This window comes from Acartia tonsa, chromosome 13 (assembly GCF_053477335.1).
Source record: "Acartia tonsa isolate MP-2025a chromosome 13, ASM5347733v1, whole genome shotgun sequence".
Lineage (NCBI taxonomy): Eukaryota > Metazoa > Arthropoda > Copepoda > Calanoida > Acartiidae > Acartia > Acartia tonsa.
This window is the reverse complement of record NC_137272.1, coordinates 4031813-4057225: the sequence shown is the minus strand read 5'-3', so window position 1 is coordinate 4057225 and position 25413 is coordinate 4031813. Positions and strand designations below refer to the sequence as shown.

Below are 25413 nucleotides of genomic sequence, written 5' to 3'. Positions count from 1 at the left end.
ATTTTCATTTCAATGCCCCCTACCTATTTAAAAATACTTGGTGTATGTCGTGAACTTAAAAAAGTATCATTACTGGCCAATTTTATACAAATATTTTATTTACAACTAGCAGCTAGAAGCCTCTAGGAACACTTGAGTAGGGATAAAGCAAATTTTTTTCTAGGGGTGATTTCTATTGGGAGGGAGGTAAAACCCTTCCTCCAAAATATTTATAAACCTTCCCAGGACCTAAGAGAAGGTACCCTGTAAAGGAGAACCATATTGGTTCAGCGGTTAGCAAGATCCTTCGGTACAGACAGACATCCTAGCCTGTTACTTAATAATAAGGATTTACATTGTCAGTTTATTTTTTGTAAAAAAGATACAAAACTTCAAAGGCAGTTGTGGTCCAAGTGAGCGTGAGGCCTCTTTCCGCAGCTGCTGGGTCGGCGGAAAACGGCGGCGGATATTTACTTAACTTTTATGTGTCATGACTTATGAAAGAGGCCTTTGTTTTAACCTACCTGCAAACCTAAACTTTGAATGCAAACTCATACTCTTATTAAAAGCGAAGCTTTTCTATAATTAGGGTCGGTCCGTCCGTCCGTAATGGATAGTTTTTTTCGTTAATTTAGGCATGTTAGAATTGTACTATCGATTTCAAATTTTGCATGGTGATTTCTGTAGTAGTTAGGTACGATTTAGAAAGCGTAGCAACTCTATAATCATTACCAAAATGTCCGTACGTCCATTTTAAACATGTTGATTTTTTTACTTTTTTAACAACAAATTTTTATGTGATCTAATCATACGATTGTTCTGATTTTTGTTATATTGATTCCTGGGACAACAAAGTATAATGTTATAGGCGAAGCAACTCTATAATCAAGTCCTAAATATGTAAGTATGTCCATAAACATTACTGGTATAAAGCAATTTTTCAACAAATTTACTTACAATTTTGCTTAAACTCTTATATTCTGATTATTCTGTTCTAACACTATATAAGTGTTCATGTCCGTTTGTCTTACCGTTTCAGTGCTTCGCTTTTATGGATGTTGTCATCCTTGTTTAGTTTTGATTATTATTGTATATTATGGTATTTTCATCACTTTTTACTGCTTTGTTACGGTCCTAAAAGTTTTGCTCTGGACCTGGATGACGCTGCCAGGTTTTCTGGCATCCTGCGCACGCCAGAATGATGATATTACAAAAATTTTTATTTTCACTGATCTTTTACACCAAAAAATTGAAACCAGCCCCCCCCCCCCCCCTACCTACCCATTCTATTGAGGTTAAACAAGGATTACAACATCCATAAAAGCGAAGCTCTGAAACGATATGACAGACGAACATTAACTTTTGTTGAGTGTCAGAACTGAATATACAAAATATGAAAATATAAGGTTTGACAAAATTATACGTAAATTTGTTGCAAAACTTCTTAAATACAGAATTCTGTTTAAGAACATATTGACATTTAAATACTAGATTATAGAGATGCTTCGCTCATAATATTGTACCTTATTGTAAAAGGAATCAGTAATAAAAAAATCAGATCAATCGGATGATTTTATCACATAAAAAATAGTTATTAAAAAAGTAAAAAAAAATCAACGTGTTTAAAATGGACGTACGGATGTTCTGATAACGATTATAGAGTTGCTACGCTTTCTAAATCGTACCTAACTACTACAGAAATCACCATGCAAAGTTTGAAATCGATAGGACAATTCTAACATGCCTAAATTAACGAATAAAAGCTAACTATCTCGGACGGACGGACGTACGGACCGACCCTAATTATAGAAAAGCTTCGCTTTTAAAAATAAGACAATAATGAAGTATATAATATATTTGGATTAAATATAGGTGATATTATATAGACATACAATAAGATATCTAGCTCATTGATGTCTTTGTACAGACATCAAGATAGCTAGACATCAAATTTACAATAAATGAGATAGATAGATCTTCCTTACTTCTTAAATACGGTCAACTAGTGGATTCAAACTTGTTATTAGACATCTAATATTACAACATATAGATAATTAAATTATATTTTATAATATTTATTCAACCCTTAAATACTAAGTCCTTACATACTAATGTTTTTATCGAAAATTTGAAGCTTGTATTCTTTATTACAGCAAAATGTTATAGATGGATAAATTTGCCAATTTTCGATTTCTGACGCGATTTTATACAATTTTATGTTTAATTGTATTCATTATTATATGAGTTAATTCCTTATAAACTAATAAAAATCTTGTAAAAAATAATATACAGGATTTTTATGCCTTAAATCTAAATTTATATAAGCAAAACTCTGATATGTAAATTTTAATGAAACATATAACTCATGCTTAAGAAGAGTTTTATAATGCATTTTTTGTCCAATTACAAAAATTGGTTGTCGGAGCATCATAAACTGTTTTTTATTCAAAACTTCCAGATATATTATCTAATGACTTAGATGTTTTTATAAAGTCAGTTTTAAATGGGTTTTGAATTTTTCCATTTTTTCATGTTTCTTTCTTCATTAAATCTCATTCTGAAAAAAATAATAATTAATAAACAAGGATGACAACTATATAAAATTAGTGGTTGGAACGTTTGAGCACTCAACTTTTTAAACCAACCAATCAAAATCCACTAAAGTCCCCAAAGTTGTAAAGCCAACGAATAAGAAAGAGTTATCAAAATACTTTGGGGACTAATGTAATGACTGCCCATTGTCCCCTCTCTCTCTCTGGTAATTTTTAGTATTAAAGGAACTAAATATTATTTTTGAATCTTTCAAAAATTCTATTGATCTATAGCAAAATACTTTTAAAAAGGATACTTGATACGGGCAAACTTTCATTCTAAGATTTAATTTTATATGTATGTATATAGCTTAGAGGCCGTTTAATAGATCTTATCAAACTAAAAATTTGGTGTTTAATGAAGTCGGTTAAAAAATGTGTACTTTTCTTTGATAAAATTAATATCTTTTAATAGCTGTCAGATGTGAAGCTTGATAGCTTAATCCTAGCTGGCTTTATTTTATAAACAGTGTTTCCTTAATTATATAGAATTCAAATAAAGCAAAATATTGTAGCCGTCTATAATGCCCTAGCAAAATGGGGATAGATCACTACTTTTAGCCTATCTATTCTATTGACGTCAGGAAATGTCCTATACCCCATCCCTTTTTCTCTTCCCTTCTTCTTTTTTCCTCTTTTATGACGTCAAATGAATAGGTAGGCCAAAAGAGGTGACATTTATTTCTATTTTCCTAGGGCACTAAACACAACTACCAAAATATCTCTAGTAGGGGGTAGGAGGGTATACCTCCAAGGTAACAAACATTAAAATTTTATGCAAGGGGGGGACGGGAGGGGTGCAACTTGAACTTGACACCCAGGGAGGAGGGAACATTAAGCTGTTTATTACACCAGTCCCCAAAGTTTTATAACGTTTTCTTATTCGTTGGTTTTACAACTTTTCGGACTTGTTGAGTGTTCATACGTTTCAACCACTAATCTACAGAAGGGGAAATTTTGTGTATCATCATTTGCGCTGTACATCAATTTATCAGGAATTGTCTTTACCCTTTAGATACCTGCTCGACACCCCCACCCCCCTTGAAGAAAAACTAGCATTTATATTTTTGCTAATTCCAAAAACATGCATTTTTGTGGGAAGCACCTATACGCTTAACATGTCAAATTTGAAATTAGGAAATTTTGATTAAAATCTAGCTAAAAGTATTATTTGGTAAACCATAGGATGAAAAGTCATTTTTTTCAAATTTCTATTTTTTTTACCAATTTGATATTATGCTTTATTTATATTATTTTTAAATTTTTGCTCAAAAAAGATTTTTTTGGTGTTTTGCTAATTGTAAGAAACAAAACAGAATCCCCAAAAGGCTAGAGACGTTCCTCATAATATAATATAAACGTTTTCGTCCCAAGACATAACTTAACATTTGATTGCACGACCATAGTCTCGAAGTCCTCTAATATTGCATGGTAAGGAGATGCACCTGTCTTGAGCCAAGGAATTCGAACTAAACTTAATATTAAAGTCACGCATCTGACATTGGAGATGGGTCAATTTTTAATGTATTTTGTTATTATGCGATTTGGGCTGAGATTTAAACACATCACCTTTCCAATGACGAGCAGAAACGCTTGTTTTATGCTAAATCTGGAAATCTGTAAATCGGCTTAGGAATAGTTTTAAACTTATCCTTATATATCCTTATAGGATGTTATGAACAAAAGTATCTCTATAACCATTGGACTTATATGGTTCACCTTTACACATTTTTAAGTTATGTACAATTTTGCAACTTTTTCTTTTGAAAACTAAAATTTGAAAGTGTTGTTAGGAGCGTATCCGCTAGTAAGAACTTAAAGGAATCACCAAAAAGCTAGGGATAGAGGCCTTTCTATTAATTCATTTTTATTTTGGTATGGGAAAGCAAATATCAAAGTTTTTAAAAGCGAAGCTTTTCTATAATTAGGGTCGGTCCGTACGTCCGTCCATCCGTCCGTCCGTCCGAGATAGTTACTTTTATTCGTTAATTTAAGCATGTTAGAATTGTCCTATCGATTTCAAACTTTGCATGGTGATTTCTGTAGTAGTTAGGTACGATTTAAAAAGCGTAGCAACTCTATAATCATTACCAGAATGTCCGTACGTCCATTTTAAACATGTTGATTTTTTTACTTTTTTTAAATAGCTTTTTTCGTTAATCTAGGCATGTTAGAATTGTCCTATCGATTTCAAATTTTGCATGGTAATTCCTGTAATAGTTAGGTACGATTTAGAAAGCGTAGCAACTCTATAATCATTACCAAAATGTCCGTACGTCCATTTTAAACATGTTGATTTTTCTACTTTTTTAAATAGCTTTTTTCGTTAATTTAGGCATGTTAGAATTGTCCTATCGATTTCAAATTTTGCATGGTAATTCCTGTAGTAGTTAGGTACGATTTAGAAAGCGCAGCAACTCTTTAATCATTACCAGAATGTCCGTACGTCCATTTTGATTTTTCTACTTTTTTAACAACAAATTTTTATATGATCTAATTATCCGTTTGATCTGATATTTGGTATATTGATTCCTGGGACAACAAAGAACAATATTTTAAGCAAAGCAACTCTATAATCAAGCCCTAAAGATGTAAGTATGTCAATAAACATTATCCTGTATCAAGCAGTTTTTCAACAAATTTACTTACAATTTTGCTTCGAATCTTATACTTTTATATTCTGATTATTCAGTTCAGACACTATACAAGTATTAATGTCCGTTTGTCCTACCGTTTCAGTGCTTCGCTTTTATGGATGTTGTCATCCTTGTTAATTTGTAAAAGGCGTAGGAGTAGATACATGTCATGTCAGATTTAAATTAATAGTACAGTCTTTCAGTTCAGTTTTTAGTTTCAAAAAGGAAAATTTTAGTTTTTAAAAAAAAATTTTTTTTTTGGGGGGGGGGGAGAAGTTTTTCTATGGATGATTTTTCTTTGGAGGTTGGTGGCGCCATTTAATAGAAGTTATATCGGTTCAGCGGTTAGCGTGATCCTTCGGTACAGACATTCAGACATCCTGTTACTTTATTTTGTTACACTATTGATTGGTTTGAACTTAATCTACATACTGTGAAAACAAACAATCTCTAGTTTCTTTGTCTTTATGAATGTAGCATAAGATATTGGACCGCTTATTTTTTCAAGGAATGTATTTCTACTAAATAATTTCACCATATTCTTACATAGAGGTATAGGTAAAACAAAATATGATGTTAAGGGAAAGCCCCTAACCCCTTAAGATCTTGGGAATCGACCGACCTATTAGGTTCTATTTTTTAAGAATATCTCAATTTACTGGCTTTAATATGGTTTACTGGTTGGAAAAGTTGGAAGGAAAAACTTTGAGGTGAGCCCTAACTCTTTAATGAAAGACCCTTGTTACCAAAAGCGAAGCCAATAGATTAAATAGAAAATCACTTAAAACTTTTTAAGACTAAGAATCTCCCGTTGCTGTTGGTCAGATTCAGACAGGCAGTGTTTTTATATGGCTTTCTCTTTATATGCCCAATTTAATTATACAAACCCTCCCACATAAAATTTCTACTCCCTTTAAATTAAATCAGGAAATATAGTAATTGGTAGATTTGTTTAAAATAATATCATTTTTTGACAGTTTTGATTTAGTTTAATTAACGAATCCACTCTATAACTAACTTTTTTCGTCTATGAGTTCCTTACGGCTAGAGAGAAAGGCAATTTTCTAGGCTACTGTCTATAATATAAAGCTCAAGTATTTGGTAAAGTTTCCTATGACTTATGCGAAGTCACTCTTGACCGTCAGTCTGTCAGTAAATCTAAGAGAGTCATTTCATTATTTATAATAAAGGTGATTTTATTAAAGCTGCAAAGCTGAAATTTGTTAGAAAATATCCCTATGACTTATGCGAATCCACTTTTTAGATTTTTTTGTCAATATGTATGTTAGTAATACTTATTACATTTTTACAGAGGAAATGTGATTTACTTAATCCATCAACCATGGAACGCACACACATCCTTTTATTGACCTAACCCTCCCTATAGCTTTCTTATGCCTAGTTCAATTAGAAGAAATCTTGTTTATAGCGATGCTACTGTTTAATTTCATTTTCATCCAACATTTTAGATTCTTAGTGGTAAGGAATAGAAGAAGTTTTTACCAGGTTTAAAAAAACGTGTTCTAGTCGAGTATAGAGACCCCCAAATATTTTGAAACAAATCTTTTCAACTGTTTATTGATTAATCTAGGTGGGATTATGCAAGGTTAAAATGGGTACTGGGTTAGGGTACCCCGCAAATATAGGGGAAATGCACACCTCCCCCTCATATTTATTTTAAGAAAAAGGATAGAGTTTCAGTACTCAATAGTCACTTTGAGCTTTCCGCACCTAGTACTTTGCTAAATTACTCTCCTTTGAATGGATTGATCCTTGTAAATTTAATATTGTAAATATGTTGTAAAATAAGGTTTATCTTGACACGACTATCTCTATACAAGTTACGCCCATATACCCATAGCAAAGGATATCATTAGGAGCGAAGCTACTTTACAAAGTATTTTGTGTCTGTTGGTCGTTAGATCTGTTTGTAATTCTTATGAGTTTTAACATGTTTTTCCTTATTCGGATTCCTAAAAATTTTAATTATCTCTCTCTCTCTCTCTCTCTCTCTCTCTCTCTCTCTCTCTCTCTCTCTCTCTCTCTCTCTCTCTCTCTCTCTCTCTCTCTCTCTATCTATCTCTCTCTCTCTCTCTATCTCTCTCTACGATACCTCTTTATGTTGCGTAGAAGTCTCCAGCCGAATGAGAAGCTACCCTGTTAAGCAGAACCCGATCGGTTCAACAGTTAGCAAACAAACAAACAAACAAAAAATAAGCAAACAGCAAGCAAACAAACAAACAGACAGACATTGTTCTACTTTGTATTATAGATTACAGTAAAGATTCTTACATCACAAAATTTACAATAAAAGAGGGAAGGGAACATTGTTCTGAAAATTTTACTGGTACCCAAAGTTTCATACACACTATATGTTATTAGTAAGCTAAAAAAAACTTAGGTTACTTTTGTTGTATTTTGAATGGTTAGCTAAGGGCAGAAAAGAAATTTATATATAATTCATAGTATCGTATTATAGACAGTTTTCCGCAGATGGGATGTTTTTTTTTGCTTGAAGGGGCTAAATGCCCGGGATAATAAAACAGATATATTGATTATTTGGTTTTTCATTTAATTTTGTCTGTAATACGATATCAGAATGCTTTATTATCCATGTGCTACCATTTAAATTATATGTAAAAATTCACGTACTAGGGAAAAATTTTTTCTACATATATATTTGGTCCGTCTGTTCGTAACAGTTAGCTCATATATTTGATTAAGAATTAATTAGAATTTTCCTTTTGATTTCAAACTTTGCATAATGATTCCTGTAACAGCTAGGTTCAATTCATTTTTACATATTATGATCCTCCAATTCAATTCCAGTTTAAATATGAATTATTAGGACAATTTTTATTAGATATTATATTATAAGCGAAGCATTTCTTTAATCTACACTTTAAATGTAAGTATGTCATAGTTATTTCTCGCATCGTATTATAGACAGCTTTCCGCGGATATAGAATATACAATTTATATTCGTAGAAAGCTGGATATAATACGATGCTAGACATCGCTTTTTCGTATGGATTATAACCGGTTCTTATCCACCGGATTCGAATGAATACGAGAAATAGTATTGCGTTCAGATTGCTAAATAATGACGAATATTAGTGTTCATTTTAATTCATTCTGAGGTATTCAAGCAAACAAATATGGAATTTCTTGCTTTTTATTTTGGGTAAACGTATATTTATCTCCCATTTGTCTAACCCTGTATTCTAGGAAAAGGTTGGACCACTATACTAAACTACTTTCTAATGCTTTCTCATTTATTACATAGGTGAGAACTGAAAGAAGAGAGAAAGGGGAAAAGGGAGAGAGAAAGATTGAAAGACAGAGGGGAAAGAAGAGTGAGAGAGAGAGAGAGAGAGAGAGAGAGAGAGAGAGAGAGAGAGAGAAAGAGAGAGAGAGAGAGAGTGAGAGAGAGAGAGAGAGAGAGAGAGGGAGGGAGGGGTGAAAGTTTTCTAACTTGTTTTCATTTTGAAGCCTTAAACCATTTTATTTTGTTCATGCCTCAACCACAAAACCTAGTTTAAACAATATTATAATACAGGGACCTAAAGGGATAAGACAATGGATGATGAATTAATATTAATAATAAGATAAACAAATTAACCCTTATATAGAATAAAGTATTGGTTGAAATGTGTGGACACTGCTCGTTAATGTATCAAAAATTCAAATTTTACTAAAAGTACCCAAAGTTTTAAGGCCTAAGATAAGAAACATGATTATAAAACTTTGGGTACTATGTGTCCAATGACCTCTCCCTCCCCGATATGTCCACATTATGTCCTCATTTTCAATATTTATGTAAAATTATTGAGATAAGTTATATACAAAATGGCATTTTAAGTATGATATGATTTTAATTACGTTTGAAAAAGTATTTTGTACAAAATATTACGTAAAAGAAAAATAAATTTAAGCACATAAAAAAATCTAAAATCTTATTAATAAGCTTTTTTTGCAACGTATAACATATTATAAATAAAAATTTTATAATAAAATTGCCCTTTTTCTATAAATCGAAATAAATAAGTTTATAGTATTTCGTCATTTATTTACCATAGGCTAGATTAGGTTAGGTTATATTGGGAATGGGTAGCCCCGCATGGTTGAGACAACGCAGGCATAGATTACCGGGAATCTAAAGGGATAAGACAATGGCCGACAAATTAATTTATATCCCCCATGATGATACACAAAATTACCCCTTCAGTAGATTAAAGTTATGGGTTGAAACGTTTGAATATTTTAGTTTATGAATCAACCAATCAAAATTCAGTAGAAGTCCCTAAAAATGTTAAGCAAACGACTAAGAAAACATTGTTATAAAACTTTTGGGATTAAGAAACAGCCCATTGTCCCCTCTCTATCTGATAGACTGCGCAAGTTAAGGGCCATACACCATCACATGGGTTGGGCATTAAGTTATATAAGTTGGAAAGAATTTTAATGTTAGAGGGAGATTTGAAATCTGTATCAAATTTTAAGGATTTTTTTTATAAAATTCGTTTTTTGTATAATTCTTTATTTAAAAGCGGAAATACAATTTAAGTTAATCAATTTTGACATCTGTGATTGGTGGATTGAAAATTATCTTCGCTCTGATTAGAGAAGCTTAAGTGTCGCGCATCATTCAACCAATTAGAGCGCAGGTAGTTTCCAATTCACCTATCCTATTGGTCAAAATTTATGAACTTAAATTGTATTTTTGCTTTTAGATAAATAATTATACAAAAAACGAATTTTATAAAAAATATCCTTAAAATTTGATGCAGATTTCAAATCTCCCTCGAACTTTAAAATTCCTTCCAACTTATATATCCTATTGGGCATACAGAAAAAAAGCTAATAGTATCTTGTCCCCCCTCCTTGTTTCAATTGATTTAAGAGGGGGGATACTGTGCTCGCTAGGCATTTTTAGGGAAAGCACCAGTAAAATTACCTGTTTATCCGTCTGTCTTTATCTTTCAATATAGATTCTGTCCTCATCTGTGCCCATGATCTGATCATCAAAGTTGGCGTACTTCACTTTTGTCTTCTCACCAAACACCAGATGCTGAAAATTATTTTTTATAGAGCAGCTGCGCACTAATAATAGTTATAGATAGCTTTCCGCGGATATTAAAATAAAAATCATAAGATTAAAACCAGTTTTTGTTGACTGGTATTGATATAACTATTTTTTAGTATTTAAATTGTCTGTAATACGATGCAATACATGATTTTTCAATATGGCAAAAGGTTTCGAAGCCATATTGAAAAAGGTATTACAAAATCCATAGTTAGCTAAGCACAAAAAATCATGGATTGATTAACGGACGAAATGAGTTTTTGAGCAGATGGTAAAAAAAAGATAAAATATGGAATAATCCTCTTTTAACTCACGAAATTTCTAGATAAAAAATTATTATTTTCTTGTTAGGCTTGATAACAGACTGATGGAACAAGTAAATTATTTACTGGGATGCTCTTTGGTAAAGGGTATCATCGCTAAAAATAAATCAAATTTCTATCTTAAATAGTAGCCGAAAAAATCATATTTGTGCTACGGATGGACTGATGAACAGAGAACTTTAACTGTAGAGAAGCTTAGTAAAAACATTTTGATAAAATAGACCTTCCCAGGACCTATAAGAAGCATCACTGTGAGCGTGATCCTTTGATACAGACAAACATCCTGTAAGTTGTAACTCTTATATAATGAAAGGTTGGGTGATTAAAATTTTGTAAAACAAGGATAACAACATCCATAGAAGCGAAACGGTAGGACAAACGAACATTAACACTGGTCGAGTGTCAGAACTGAAAAAGCAGAATATAAATGTAAAAGTCTAAACAAAATTGTAAGTAAATTTGTTGAAAAATTCCTTAATTACAGGATACTATTTAAGGACATACTTACATTTTTTAGGACTTTATTATTGAGATACTTCGCTTTCAACATTGTACGGACGCTCCGGCCGTACGAACGGACCAATCATAATCATGAAAAGCTTCGTTTTAAAAAATACCCACCGAATTTTCATCGTTCTTTTCTTCAATTGTTTTGCCAGGAGGATTTTTTAGGTAGATTAAAAAAGGACAGTATATCAAACAGATGAATCCTAAAATATATTGATAGATAAATTGATTGTAAATAGATGAATAAATAGGTAGATTGATACATGAATGGATTGTCATTTGGATTCGGGATAGAAAAATAGATAGATAGATTAAAAGAGGACAGTATATCAAACAGATAAAACCTAGAATAGATTGATAGATTAATGTAAATAGATGAATAAATAGATAAATTGATAGATGAATGGATTGTCATTTGAATTTGGGATAGAAAAATAGATAGGAAGATAGACGTTGGACAATGTATCAATGAGATAAAAACTAAAATAGATTGATAGATAAATGGATTGTCATTTAGATAGATAAATAGATGAATAGATTAACAGAGAACAATATTTCAAACATATAAATCCTAAAATAGATTGATATATAAATAGATTGTCATTTGAATTTGCGATAGTTAGAAAGGTAGATTAAAAGATAAGAGATTAAATAAATTGATAGATTAATTGGTTGTCATTTTGATAGATAGATTAAAAGAGGATAATATATCAAACAGATAAAACCTAAAATAGATTGATAGATCAATTGATTGTCATTTGAGCTGTGGACAGATAAATAGATTATTCGGTAAAACGGTATTTGCAACCATTTCACAAAATAAGCTATGAACTATGTGAGGTTTTTGAAGGCTTAATATCTATAATACAAAGGTAGAACAATGTCTGTTTTTCAATAGGGAGAATCACCCACCCCAACCCGGAACGAAACTCCCTGAGAATAAATAACTCTTCAAAAGATAAGGGGGGAGGGGTTTGCTGAATTGCTTAAATTTTCAATGGAAACTTATAAAATGTTTGATAGCACAGTTTTTTTTTTGTCTGGTGAATTATGCCTGAAAAATATTTTGATTAAAATATTACCTATTCCATTCAGCATTTTTCGAAAGCCAATGTTTTTAACCAAAACTCCACTTAAAGATGGACCTGAAATTTTACTTAAACTTAATAATTCTATAAAATCAGTTTGATTAAATTAAAATTAAACTAACTAATTAAATCATAAGGCTTTGTTAACAGATAGTTGTCCTTTTTTAAATTTAACACAAAAAAATTGTGTTACTTTAAAAAAACAACAAGCGGCTATGCCCCTAAGCCTCTAGGGGCACTTAAGTGAGTAGGGGTAAAAGTCGACTCCCCCTCCCCCATTCTTAGTTTGAGTTTTAAAATTTTTTTGGGAAGGGTCATTTTTATTGGGATTGTGAAGATAACCTCTCCAAAAATAGTTAAAACCTTCCCTAGACCTATAAGAAACTTCACTGTAAATGAGAACCATATCGCTACAGCCAAAAAAGCTTATTACTTTATAAAATAGGGTTGAATTAGATTTCTTGGAAAATAAAAACATTGTGCTAGGTTGCGTGATAATTAAAGTTACAATTTTCTTTCAGCTATTTTAGCTAATACTCTATAATGAAAACAAAGTGAGGCGTACGTACCTACGGCAAAGCCAAGACAGAAAGCCACGTCGCCAATAGCATAAACACCCCCATACACAGCTGCGTGCCTGAAATTTAAAGTTTTGTCATTGTCTTTTCGTTATATACATTTTCTATCTGTCATCAAATCTATAAATATTTTTACTTAGGGAGGTAAGGGATATTGGACTGTAAATTATGCTAGTACCAAAGTTTTTTAAACACGATATCTTATTCGTTGGCTCACAAACTTTTCGGTACTTTTATTGAATTTGGTTCCGGAGTAAAAAGGTCTATGATTTGATTCTACAGAAGGGTAATTTTGTTTATCAACATTCGCGAAAATCAATTTATCGTCCATTGTCTTGACCCTTTATCTGTAAATCTATCTCTTTTTCTGAAGCTTTTTATATTGCCTATAAATAAATGATGTCATATTAATTGACCAATACAATGTTCTGCCAGTATGACGTCATACTTTATGGGCACTATAAAAAAACATATATTTTGCTGCTGTACCTGAGATCTACGAGGTTTCCAAGTTCAGGCATCATGGAGCTGTCAACCATTCCTGAAAATTTTAATATTTCAATCTAGTGGCGTACGCAGGGTTTTGCCAGGCAATTCTTGAGAAAGTGAAAAGGGGTAAGGCAGGTCTTTAAATTAAGAATTTTACAACTAGTGGATGTAATATGATAATCTAGTTAAACAGATTATAATCATTTCATGGCTTAAATTTTGATTTACATAGCCTCAAACCATCCAAGGACAAATTAGAAGAATCCCTAGAGCTAAATTGGCCCAGAGGTTAGCGAAATCTTAATGGACAAATAAGATAACGAGGCAGCAAATAGGGCCTAATAAAATATGATGTCATGACCAATGATAGGCCAGTGTGCATTGTAATTGACCAATGGTAAAATATGTAACAACCTATCATTGTACATTTGTATTGTATTTGTATGACGTATATTTTTGATTAGGCACTATTTCCTGCATTCAAAAAAAACTTAACATTTATATATTGAAAATAAGAACTTAAAAAATACTAATGTAAGACTCCACAATAGAAAACACAAAACTAGAAGACTAATGAATATTAACTAACCAATTGCAAAGCCCAGGGCCCCCATTGGAATAATCAGCTGATGAAAGGATGTAGCTAAAGGAACCTGAAAATAAAGAATTATCATTACTGAGACAAAGTTATTTGATTTGCAACAATATGCTTTAATATTTGATAAACATGAAAATGGAGGCAAACAAGTTTGTTTGTTGCTAATGTTATCCAGGTACTTAACCTCTAAGTGCCTATTGAGCACTGCAACCCCTATACACTTATTTTTAAACTAAATTGAAAATAAGGAAAGTGGGGTAGTTTTTTATCCAAGACCCAAAATAACTTAACCTAACGAGACCTAAAGTAATAAACCAACAAACAATGACCTACCCTCTCAACTCATATTGTCAATAAATTTTAAAATAAGTGGGCTCAGCAAGACACTTTTAGTGAAACAGCTGGTTTACTTGGATTTTGTTTAAGTTCAGCTGTTCCATGTTCATCAGCTGATTTGGAATTTGTGATAACCGGTTTCACTCACTCAAGGAGGTTGTGACGCTATTGATCATCACAGCCAAGTTGAGTGAGTCAAACAGATTATCATATGTTGCATCTTCTCAGAAGTCAAGCATCTCCATAGAATATGTAGAACTCCATTTATTCAACCAATTCTTCTTGAGCTCTTTCTGTCTTTTTGGAAGAATCATAAAAATCAACAATTTAAATCAACTTACCAACATTAATGAAATGCCAATTATTGCCAGCCCAATGAGAGATGCCCTCCATCTAAAAAAGAATTTATTTATTTATAGTTATATTGATTCATAAACAGCAAAGTTTTGTTCCTCATAACCCTTACTACTGTTTTTGTTAGTCGGATTTTACATTTTTGGGCGATTTCCCTCAAAGTGCCTAGTCAAGCAAACCTCCCCTCTCCCACTTCTAAAAATGAATTGAAAAAAAGGATGGTATTTTATATTTTATCTCAGTACCCTGCATGAATACCTGTACACCATATATTATAATTTTAACCAGCCTAACCAAAAGTAATAAGTAATCAAAAAAATACACTCCAACTTATCATTCAAATACTTCAAAAATAAGGTTTTAGGGGAGAGAACGGGTTAAGATAGATTCCTTTACAAATTTTGCTACTCCCAACCCATAACAACTAATTTCTGCTAAAAAATAAGGTTGCTTACCTTCCCATCCTATGGCCAAGTGGGCCAAACAGGTTTGTGCCAATAGCATATGAGATACTGGCGGGGAGGAAAGCCAAACCTTGCTGTAGTTTCTCACTCTTCATTACATCCATCCTAATACAAATAATACAAAAATGTATAAAAGTTATTTCTTGCATCGTAATATAAACAGCTTTTCGCGGATATAGAATGTACAATTATAAGATTAAAACCAGTTTTTTAGCCGAAGGCATGGGCTTAAAAAACTTGTTTTAATCTTATGATTGTACATTTTTATATTCGTGGAAAGCTGGATATAATACGATGTTAGACATAGTTTTTTCGTATGAATGAGAACCGGTTCCTATCCACCAGATTCGAATGAATACGAGAAATATATATATATAATCCAGATAAGTACCCGGATCCAGTGTTGGGGATCTTTGTTGTAAGCAAGCAAATTTCTTTCTGCTCTTTTGTAGTGAATTGGGTTTGTTAACATTATTGACACTATTGGCTGATATTCAAAGACCCAATTGAATGTTGACACAGGGTCCAAGGAGTGGGGACATACAGTTTTTAGACCCCTTAAATCTTAAATTAGTCCCATTTTAAATTTTTTACAAAATATATATCTTATTAGCATAAAAGTAAGATTAATATTTAAATCTTATAAATATCTTTGTAAATAACTTACATGTGTATTGGTAAAGATGGTTCTAACATAGCTATACCAGTGTTGGCAAATGTGATTGCTCCTGCAGCCACCAAGATGTAGGGATCTGTTATTAAGGCCTAAATTAAAATGTGAATTAATAAGTTAATGGTAAACCAAAGCTTTACAAAGTGTCTCAAAAACTCAGCCATGTGACGTCATAAAAATGAGGCATTATCCATCTCTTTTTTAGAGGTTTTATTTCCTTCTTCTCCTCTCAACCCTCATTTTAATGACGTCACATGGCTGAATTTTTTAGAGAGGTTCTGTGCTCATTAAAACACTTAGGGGAAACAAGGAATAAATAGCAAAATCAACAAAAGGCCTAAGGAGCTTTATAAGTGTTATACAATAACAATATTGATTATACCTTAAGACTTGGGGCATCTTCTTCTTCCATTTTATTTACAGCTGGCTGTAACACAAGCAGCTGTAGACAACCATCAGCTAAAAAGATTGATACATTTAAAATTGTATATTTACAGCTGGCTGTAAAACATAAAACTGTAGACAACCATCAGCTAAATAGATTAATACATTTAGAATTGCATATTTACAGCTGGCTGTAACACAAGCAGCTGTAGACAACCATCAGCTAAATAGATTGATACATTTAGAATTGTATATTTACAGCTGGCTGTAGCACAAGCAGCTGTAGACAACCATCAGCTAAATAGATTGATACATTTAGAATTGTATATTTACAGCTGGCTGTAGCACAAGCAGCTGTAGACAACCATCAGCTAAATAGATTGATACATTTAGAGTTGTACATTTACAGCTGGCTGTAACACAAGCAGCTGTAGACAACAACCATGAGCTAAATAGTTTGATACATTTATAATTGTATATTTACAGCTGGCTTTAACACAAGCAGCTGTAAATAACATCAGCAAATTGAAACTTTGTAGTAACAGTTAGCAGTAAAATTAATGTATACATTAATTTACAGCTGTAATACTGTAATACAATCAATTGTAGAAAATTAACTACATAAGCTTAATGTTGATAGATTTATTTTAAAAATTCATCAGCGTTCACAATACTAAAAAGAAACAACTCACTTCAAGAAGAAAAATGTTACCTAATGCCAAACAGGCTAGTATGAGAAATGGGGCTGTTTTTCCAAAGAACTCATACATGAACCCTCCAAAAGGTGGACCTACATGAAAAAAGAATTATAATATAGTATAATTTTCTTATTTAAAATATGCAAAACTTTAAATCTAACATCCATATCTCTGTTTATTTATCTATCCATATATCTATCTATCTATCTATTAAAGAATATCTATCTATCTATACTACCTATTAAAACACCAAGAGCTAGACCTCCTAGAACTATACCCATATCATTTCCTTTCTCTTTTTCATCTTGGTATCTATCTATCCATCCATATGTCTGTCTATCTATCCAGCTAACTGTCCATCTATCTATCTATATTACCTATTAAAACACCAAGAGCTAGACCTCCCAGAGCTATACCCATAGCATTTCCTCTTTCCTTGTCATCTGGGTATCTTTCAGCCAACATTCCCATGCCTAAATAAGAATATTTTATATATTTTTTCCAATTATTATTTTCTAAAATCTTTTATGAGTTTTTGCTTTCATATCTTATCTTTTACCATCCATGTAGCCCCATGTTGTATCACTTATAATTAATTTAATCATTTATCTATTTATCAACTATCTACCAATGTATTTCTATCAAATATGACTATCTTTCTACATTTCTATCTATCTATCTACATACCAGTTACAGTGGAACCAGAATAAGGCTCTATATATATACCTATCTATTCTCATATCTATATATCTACCCTTATCCATCTATCTATTTATCTATCTGTAAATTTATCTATCTATCGATATGTATATTGTATATCTAACATCTATCAACCTACCAGAAACAGAAGAACAAGAACTTCCCACATCCTGCAAGGCTCTGGCTATGAACAGCAACTGTATCTACCTTTCTTTCTTTCTGTATATCTATTTATCTACCTACCTGAAACAGAAGAACAAGAACTTCCCACACCCTGCAATGCTCTGGCTATGAACAGTACACTGTAACTCCGTCCGAAAGCAAAAACTAAAAATAAAAACAATTAATAAGACTAGAGTTTTATTGTTCATAATTAATATTATTAAGATCTTTGATTCAAAATGTATGAACTAAACTATAAATTTATATCATAAAACTAAAAGTTCCAATAGTTGTATTTCAATAATGTGGAATAACTATTAATATGTATAATAGACAGTTTTCCGCGGATAAAAAAAAACATAAAAAATTACAGATTTGTTGATAACCGGTTCAAAGCAATACTAAAAAAACTTCAACTTTAAAATATAAAGCAACTAATTAAAATCCTAAAATTCAGAGTTCAATATTTTTTACTTAATTCTTTAAAATTGTTATATTATAATAAAAAGTTGTTATTAATGTAATAATTTTTATAGTGTAAGTTAATGTTGAAAACAAAAAATACTATAATAACCTTTTATAGTACATCATTATTCATATGATGTGATTGTATGGCAGTTGTAAGTGAACTAAATGATATTAATATTATGTTGCTATCTTTTCAATGCGCTTTGTGGTTAATCAATTAAATCCCAGGGGGGAGTTATTATTCTACACGCCAGCTTTATCTTTACAAGGGGGGGGGGGGGAGGGTAGAGGATTAAAACAATAATAAAAAGAGGATTATTTAGAAAGTAGAAATGAAAGCATAAGTTATATAATCCTATTGTACGGGGAGAAATTCATCATGTGACGTCATAAAAATGAGGGAGATGAGAGGAGAAGTGGAAAAGAATACCCCTTAAAAAGAGATGGATAATCCCTTATTTTTATGACGTCACATACTGATTTTTGAGCGACTTTCTCCCCATACATCCTATTTGCTAAACTAACTTAGAAGCCCTCCATTAGAATGAGCATAAAAAAATAGACTAAAACCATTTCAAAACTAAAACTTTAAAATAAAATCCAAAATCAATCTCGGTATCTATGCGAAGATTCTCTAAAATGGAGAACTAAAATTATCCTAAGCGAGATCCTAGAAAGGATTAGTAAGTCGTGGATTTTTGTGTATGCCTGAAAATTATGATCTCATATATAGCAGAACCAATCATACCCATAATTTCTGGCAAGCTTAGAATTGGTCATGAAAGGTTTAAAAGCTTTTAAGAATAGGGGAGTGGGGGGGGGCCATAAGTCAACCCTCTTCCGTGTTGTTTACAAACATTTGAGTATTTAGAGGCTAGGGGCGAAGTCATAAAAAATTTAAGTCTATTTAGGCAGAATAATACAGAATTTGACTTTGTAATAATTTTGATGCATAATAGATATAAAAAGTTCAGAGCTGGATCTTTAAATCATTTCAATGGTGCGCCAAATCGGGTTGCTCCGAATTTCAGCCAATCACAGCGCGGCATTTCGTAAAATGCTGTGCTCTCATTGGTGGAAAGTTGGCTCACCCCGATTTGGCGCACCATTGAAATGATTTAAAGATCTAGCTCAGATTTAAAATCTCTTAATTTTACCGATATGAATACGTGGGGGGAATAATTCGACCACATTAATGGTTAGAAAATGTACATATTTTGATATTAAAAGGCAGCATTTTTTCATTTCTCATTTTGTGTTGTCTAATTGACCATTTATGGTTTTAAATCTATTTTGCAGGCATTTATTGTATCTGACCACAATTTAATATTTGATTATTGTCAATATTTGCTTACTGACACTCCAACACGAGTTTAAATATCAAAATTTTATATTATTTAAATCATTAAATATGTCATTTAAATAGACTTACAATTGAATACAAAAATATGTCAATTGCACAATTTAGAGAAAAAAAATTTAACTTTAGCTTTTTAAAATGTTGAACTTGTGAAATTATACACAAATGTCCTAAGAATCAATACATAAATAGTCCATTATTCTAATATGACGAGTTAAAATATAATTTTTTTTAACATTTTCTAAATTATTTACAAAATATGTCATTTAAATATACTTTTAATTGAACACAAAAATTAAGTCTTTTTAACAAACTTAAGACAATAGAAAAATTTGGAGCCTTTTTAAAACTTTTTACAATGGATCTAAGATTCCATATTTTTAAAATCAATTGAATAGTATAAAAATATTATTTTTTAAAAACCAAAAATAATCATGTTTGAAAGGGACAAATGGACTATCTCCTAAATTTTATAGAAATGCTACCAGTGCAGTGGCGTGTGTTAGTGGGATGTCAACACCCCTTTAAAATAGATATCGGGACGGCCAGCCAGCCCATTTTTCACCTTCTAAAGGTTCTACAGCCCCTTGGTGAATCGCTGTGCACGCCACCGGTTGGAACGCTTTCAAAGTTGTAGCTAAATGTTACAGAAATCAGCATGCCAAGTTTGAAATGGATAGGATAATTTTAACATGGATAAAATAACGATAAACAGACCTATATGTAGAAAAGGTTTGCTTGGTAGCTGTGTTTAGTGCCCTAGGAAAATATGGATGGATGTCACCGCTTTTAGCCTACCTATTCTTTTGACGTCATAGTAGAGGGAAAGAAACCCCCTAGAAAAGAGATAGGGTATAGGATATTTCCTGACTTCAATAGAATAGGTAGGCCAAAAGCAGTGACATATATCCCCATTTTGCAAAGGCACTACAGACAGCTATCTTTGCAGTAAAAAGAATATACTTACTGACTGTAGAAATAAACATGATGATAAATCCACAAAACATAGGAATACTGTAGCCTATCCTAAAACAGTTTTAAAAATGTTAAAAAAAATAAGTGATAATTGTAGAAAGTTTAGATGAGTATTTCCTTACTTGGACAATAGTTTAAAACAATGGAGGGGGAATGGGTTAAATAACTGTATATCCCCACCTCGTAGACCCTGTGATGACTTAGGTCTTTGAATATCAACTAGAATCGTCATAAATATTAACACAGCTAAATCGCTTCCAAATAGCAGAAAGCAGTTTGCTGGCAGACGAAAAAGGTCCCCAAGTAAGGGGCAATGTAGTTGTCTTGGTTATACAACTATACTAATTACATTTAATACTTGGACTAATCAAAGGACAGTGCAGGAACAATCCGACCACATTATTGGTTGGGAAATGTACACATTTTGGTACGAAAGGACTGTCATCTTTTTATTCCTTGAATAAAGGATTGCTTGAGAAATTCTCCGAAATTATGTCGATTGACTATCTGGGGTTATAAATCTCTTTAATATAAAGTTAGAGAAAAATTTCAATGTCGCCGTTATGCCGTTATTGTTGAAAGCAGATTAAAATTGGCGGAAAACTTAGATTTTAAATAAAGACTATGCATTTTTAAAGGCGACATAAGATTGAGATGGAAAGTCCGAATTACGACGAAGTATTTCAAAAGTAATGTGAGGGATTCCAATGCTCAACGGGGAAAACGCCGATCTTAAGACTTAAAGAGTAGTTTCGCAACAAGAAATTAAATCTATGAACAAGGGAAATAAATTAAAAATCATAATGCACATATAAGCTCTCCGTGTGTATTCACTTCCGCATATTATCACATCCACATTTATTTATACAATTTCAAAATAGTTTATGTAAAAGATAGGGATTCCCTCAAATTGCCAAGTCGAACCCCTCCCCCCCCCCCCTTCTTATTTGGTAATAATTGAAATAAGATTTTGGGGAGAATGGGGGGGGGGGGGAATTAGTTTATTAATTTAGGTCGGGTTAGGTTAGGTTATATCGGGTACTGGGTACCTTTATCTCGGCAGAGTTTGGGTACCGAATGTATAGGCCCAGAAGGGATTAAGCCTAGGGATAGGGGGTTTTATTGCTCGAACGGCACATTGAGGAAAAGTACTGGATATTTTGTTATTTATACATGTGCGGAAGTAAAGGCGCACCATGCATGTCTTTATGATAAATTTATATTTAATGTAAGTTAATCTTTTACAGGATTAATTTTGTTTTCATATTATAATGTACAAATTATTATCATAAATATTTAAATAGTAGTAGAGTTAAAATAATTAGAGTGTTAAACATTTAGTTTTTACAAATCATTGTAATAAAGTAACAGGATGTTTGTCTTATTGTCTGTTTGTACCGAAGGATCTCGCTAACCGCTGAACCGATATAGTTTTCTTTTATAGGGTAGCTAGCTCCTGGGAAGATTAATAACTATTTTTTCTTAAATGAGGGGGGGGGTATCAACACCCTTCCATGGGAAATCCCCACTAAAAAATACCCCCCCCCCCCTCAAGAGGCCTCTAGGGGCGTAGCCGCTAGTAGAAAATATAAAGTAGTAAAATTTTTATCTGCAGCAAAAGATCTAAAAAATGACATGTCCGATAAGGTATTAATCTTCAGGAAACCTTCAAATATGTCTTTGGGTAAATTCTGATTTTAAATTAAAGTCTTTTATGAACATATTCTAATTATATTTAGTCTAGTATGTATGAATTAATCATATTAACTTGCAGATTAAGTTGCAGAGAATATATTTTTTTTAAAAGTTGAAAAAGGTTTAATTACAGATTTAGATAGATAAATAGATAGAATAAGAGAGAGGTAGATAGAAAGAGATAGAGATAGATAGCTAGAAGAATAAATAATAAATTCATAATAACAAGAATGACAACTTTCATACAAGCGAAGCTTAAGGACAAACGAACAATAACTCTTGTAGAGTGTCAAAACCTTAAAGCAGGACATTATTATGCAAGTCTAAACAAAATTGCATGTAAATTTATTTTAAAATTGCTAAAGTACAAGAAACTGTAAAAGGACATTTTCAATTTTAAGGACATAATAATAAAGATTCTCGATCATTATATTATACCTTATTGGTATTAGAAATGAATCATTATTTCAAAAATCAGATAAAAAGGATAATAATATCATAAAAAAACTGTTGTCAAAAAAGTAAAAAATCAGCAAAATAAGGGATCTAAGTACTTTCAGTTAGCGGTAATAAAGTTGCTACGCTTTTAAAGTCGTACCTGACTATTACAGGAACCATCATTCAAAATTTTAAATTGATAGGACAATTCTAACATGCCTAAATTAATGATAAGAGCTACTTTAAGGACGGACGGAGGCCTTTGAAAGAAAGTTCAAGCATAGTTTACCTGTGTGTTAAAGGTCCAACAAAAGGATTTGTTATCAATTGAACCACAGCCTTAAAAAAGGAAAATTTAGAATTAATATGATTTATGTCTTTAATATATAATAAAAGAATGATATACGTAGCAGCTTAAGATCCCGGTAACCCCTTTTTTCCTCTTCTAATAGTTTGTCTTTCAAACGTAGGAACAAAAATCTATCACATCGTATATAGACAGCTTTTCGCGGAAAGTAAATCAAAAAGCACGTAATTAATTTTTTTGGCACCGAGATGTCAAAAGCCCGGGCCGAAAAAAAAGTTTAATTTCATGAAAAAGTCTCTACAATAATATACAATAAATGATTTCTCAGTATGGCTCAGAACCGGATCTAATCCAGCAGAAATTAATTGGATTCGAGGCCATACTGGAAAAGAATTTACCTTTGAAGCAAACATAAACCCAGTCTCAACATTCTCCTCAATCAGCTCCCGATGTTTTCTAAAAACAAGGATTACAACATCCATAAAAGCGAAGCTCTGGAATCTTTAGAAAGGACAAACAAGCAAAACTCTTGTAGATTGTCAAGACTTAAATGGACGTACGAACTAATTGGTAATTATCATATAGGTACAACGCTTCCTAAAACGTTTCCTAAAATTGTTATAGAAATCATCTTGCAAAGTTTGAAATCTATGGTACAATTCTAAACTGTTTAAATTAACGAAAAAAGCTAAATGTCCGTGACGGACGTGACCGAGCCTAATTATAGGAAAGCTTCGCTTTTAAAAATGCAAGGAAAAAAACGATATTGTTATAAGGATTATACATTATAGGAAATTTATTACAATTATTATGACATTACATAGAAATCAATAAATAATAGAAAAAAATTGTAATAATATCATACAATTTATAAGATAGTATACAAACGTAAAATTTCTTAGTAGATGAACTGCTCTATAATTCAAAATGTTCGCCTTTTTGTCCGTTCGCATTGAATTATGATTGGTTTGTTCATTAACTTTAGAATCCAAAAGTTTCAACCACTAATTGTAATCTACAGGCTGGGTAATTTATGTATTACTAGCGGCTACGCCCCCTAGAGGCCTCTAGGGGCACTTGAGGAGAAGAGAGTCGAATTTAATAACCCAATTTCTTATTTTAGATTTTAAAAGAAAAAATAAAATTTTTTTGGGGGGGCGGGTTTTTTATTTTTTGGGGGAGTTGGGGGTGTCCCACCCCCCCCAAGAAAATAGTTATAAACCTTCCCGGGACCTATGAGAAGCTACCCTGTTAAGGGGAACCCGATCGGTTCAGCGGTTAGCGAGATCCTTCGGTACAGACACACAAACAGACATCCTGTTACTTTAGTATAAGGATTATTGGAGAAGTACATCAATTCATCGGCCATTGTCTTATCCCTTTAGATCACTGATATTTACCTTTCCTCTGGAGAGAGAGTTGTTGTGTGGTGGTGGAAAGTCACGTGTTCATTCTCATAATCCTCATCTAAAAGAAGGTGTACTAACTTTTGTGATGTTTTTTTTTAAATAGCTACTCGGTGTTTTTAGTAAGTAGTAGATGTAAAATGATCCATAGAATTTAGATATGCAATCGGATTTTTTTTGTAGAAGTAATTTAAGTTTTTAAAAAACATTACTTTTTTAATTCTGTTGAGTAATTATTGAAAAAATCTATTTTGTTAAACACCGTTTAATAAAAACTTTGAACTTTGGGAGCTCGTCACGAATGGATTAAAAAAATAACAAAATTTAGGACACGTTATTTGGAATATTTCCCTCAAAGTGCCTTGTTGAGCACTGATCCTCGCCCCCCCCCCCCTATTTTTAAAAACATTGAAAATAAGGGGGAAGGGTAGTTTTTGTTGTTTGTTTGTTACATTAAGTGAGGTTAGGTTAGGTTATATGGGGTACTGGGTATAACCCATGTATAACCAAGAAGGGTCAAAGCCCCCTACTTGTTTCCAATTTATTTTAAAAACAAAGGTGAGTGGCGGATGTTCAGTGTTCTATAGGCACTTAAAGGAAAAGCACAAAATTTGGATTCACTCATGTCTGTCTGTCCGTCTGTATGTCCTCTGTATTTGCGTCTGTCTGTCCGTCTGTCATGTCTGTCTGTTTTCAATTTCTAGACCCTGCGGGGGGGCTCTAATCTTGCGAGGCCAATTGCCTAATCCTACGGGGCAATCATCTAACCTAACCTAAAATAACATAACCTATCAAAAACTACAGGGTAAATAGACGAAACGCCCCTGAAGAGTCGATGTCATGAAAGAGACTATACCCAAAATTTCTGGTGAAATTTTATTTTCTTAGTTGCTGAAAAACGTTTTGTATTTCTTGTAAAGAATCCTAAGGTAATATGTATTTACCATTTAATATTTTAATTCAATTTTAAAAGCATCTACTCTATAATTAATTTCGTTTGAATATCATTTTACCTGTATATGAAGAATTATAATCTTGTTCCAAAGTACTGTAGTCAATATAGGGGATAGTTACTGGTTCTCTAGATAAACAGAATTATAGTCTGGTTCCAAGGTACTG

General features: G+C 32.2%; 1 protein-coding gene across 2 annotated transcripts in view; it reads right to left on the bottom strand.

Moving 5' to 3' along the window:
* Window positions 1–1819: 1819 nt before the first annotated feature.
* The window catches only part of LOC145303901 (synaptic vesicular amine transporter-like), a 44274-nt gene continuing 20680 nt past the window's right edge, over window positions 1820–25413 (bottom strand). For both annotated transcript variants that reach the window (XM_080145562.1, XM_080145563.1), the window contains 19 exons: window positions 25308–25375; window positions 24289–24355; window positions 23287–23344; window positions 22871–22920; window positions 20441–20499; window positions 17727–17810; window positions 17162–17257; window positions 16799–16876; window positions 16085–16161; window positions 15697–15794; window positions 15021–15134; window positions 14553–14604; window positions 13867–13930; window positions 13278–13329; window positions 12780–12847; window positions 12205–12267; window positions 11237–11325; window positions 10164–10277; window positions 1820–2536 (listed from right to left, as the gene is read on the bottom strand). In XM_080145562.1, coding sequence (XP_080001688.1) covers window positions 10182–10277; window positions 11237–11325; window positions 12205–12267; window positions 12780–12847; window positions 13278–13329; window positions 13867–13930; window positions 14553–14604; window positions 15021–15134; window positions 15697–15794; window positions 16085–16161; window positions 16799–16876; window positions 17162–17257; window positions 17727–17810; window positions 20441–20499; window positions 22871–22920; window positions 23287–23344; window positions 24289–24355; window positions 25308–25375 — 1333 coding nt within the window. In that variant the 3' untranslated portion in view covers window positions 1820–2536; window positions 10164–10181. The remainder of the gene's footprint in view (window positions 2537–10163; window positions 10278–11236; window positions 11326–12204; window positions 12268–12779; window positions 12848–13277; window positions 13330–13866; window positions 13931–14552; window positions 14605–15020; window positions 15135–15696; window positions 15795–16084; window positions 16162–16798; window positions 16877–17161; window positions 17258–17726; window positions 17811–20440; window positions 20500–22870; window positions 22921–23286; window positions 23345–24288; window positions 24356–25307; window positions 25376–25413) is intronic.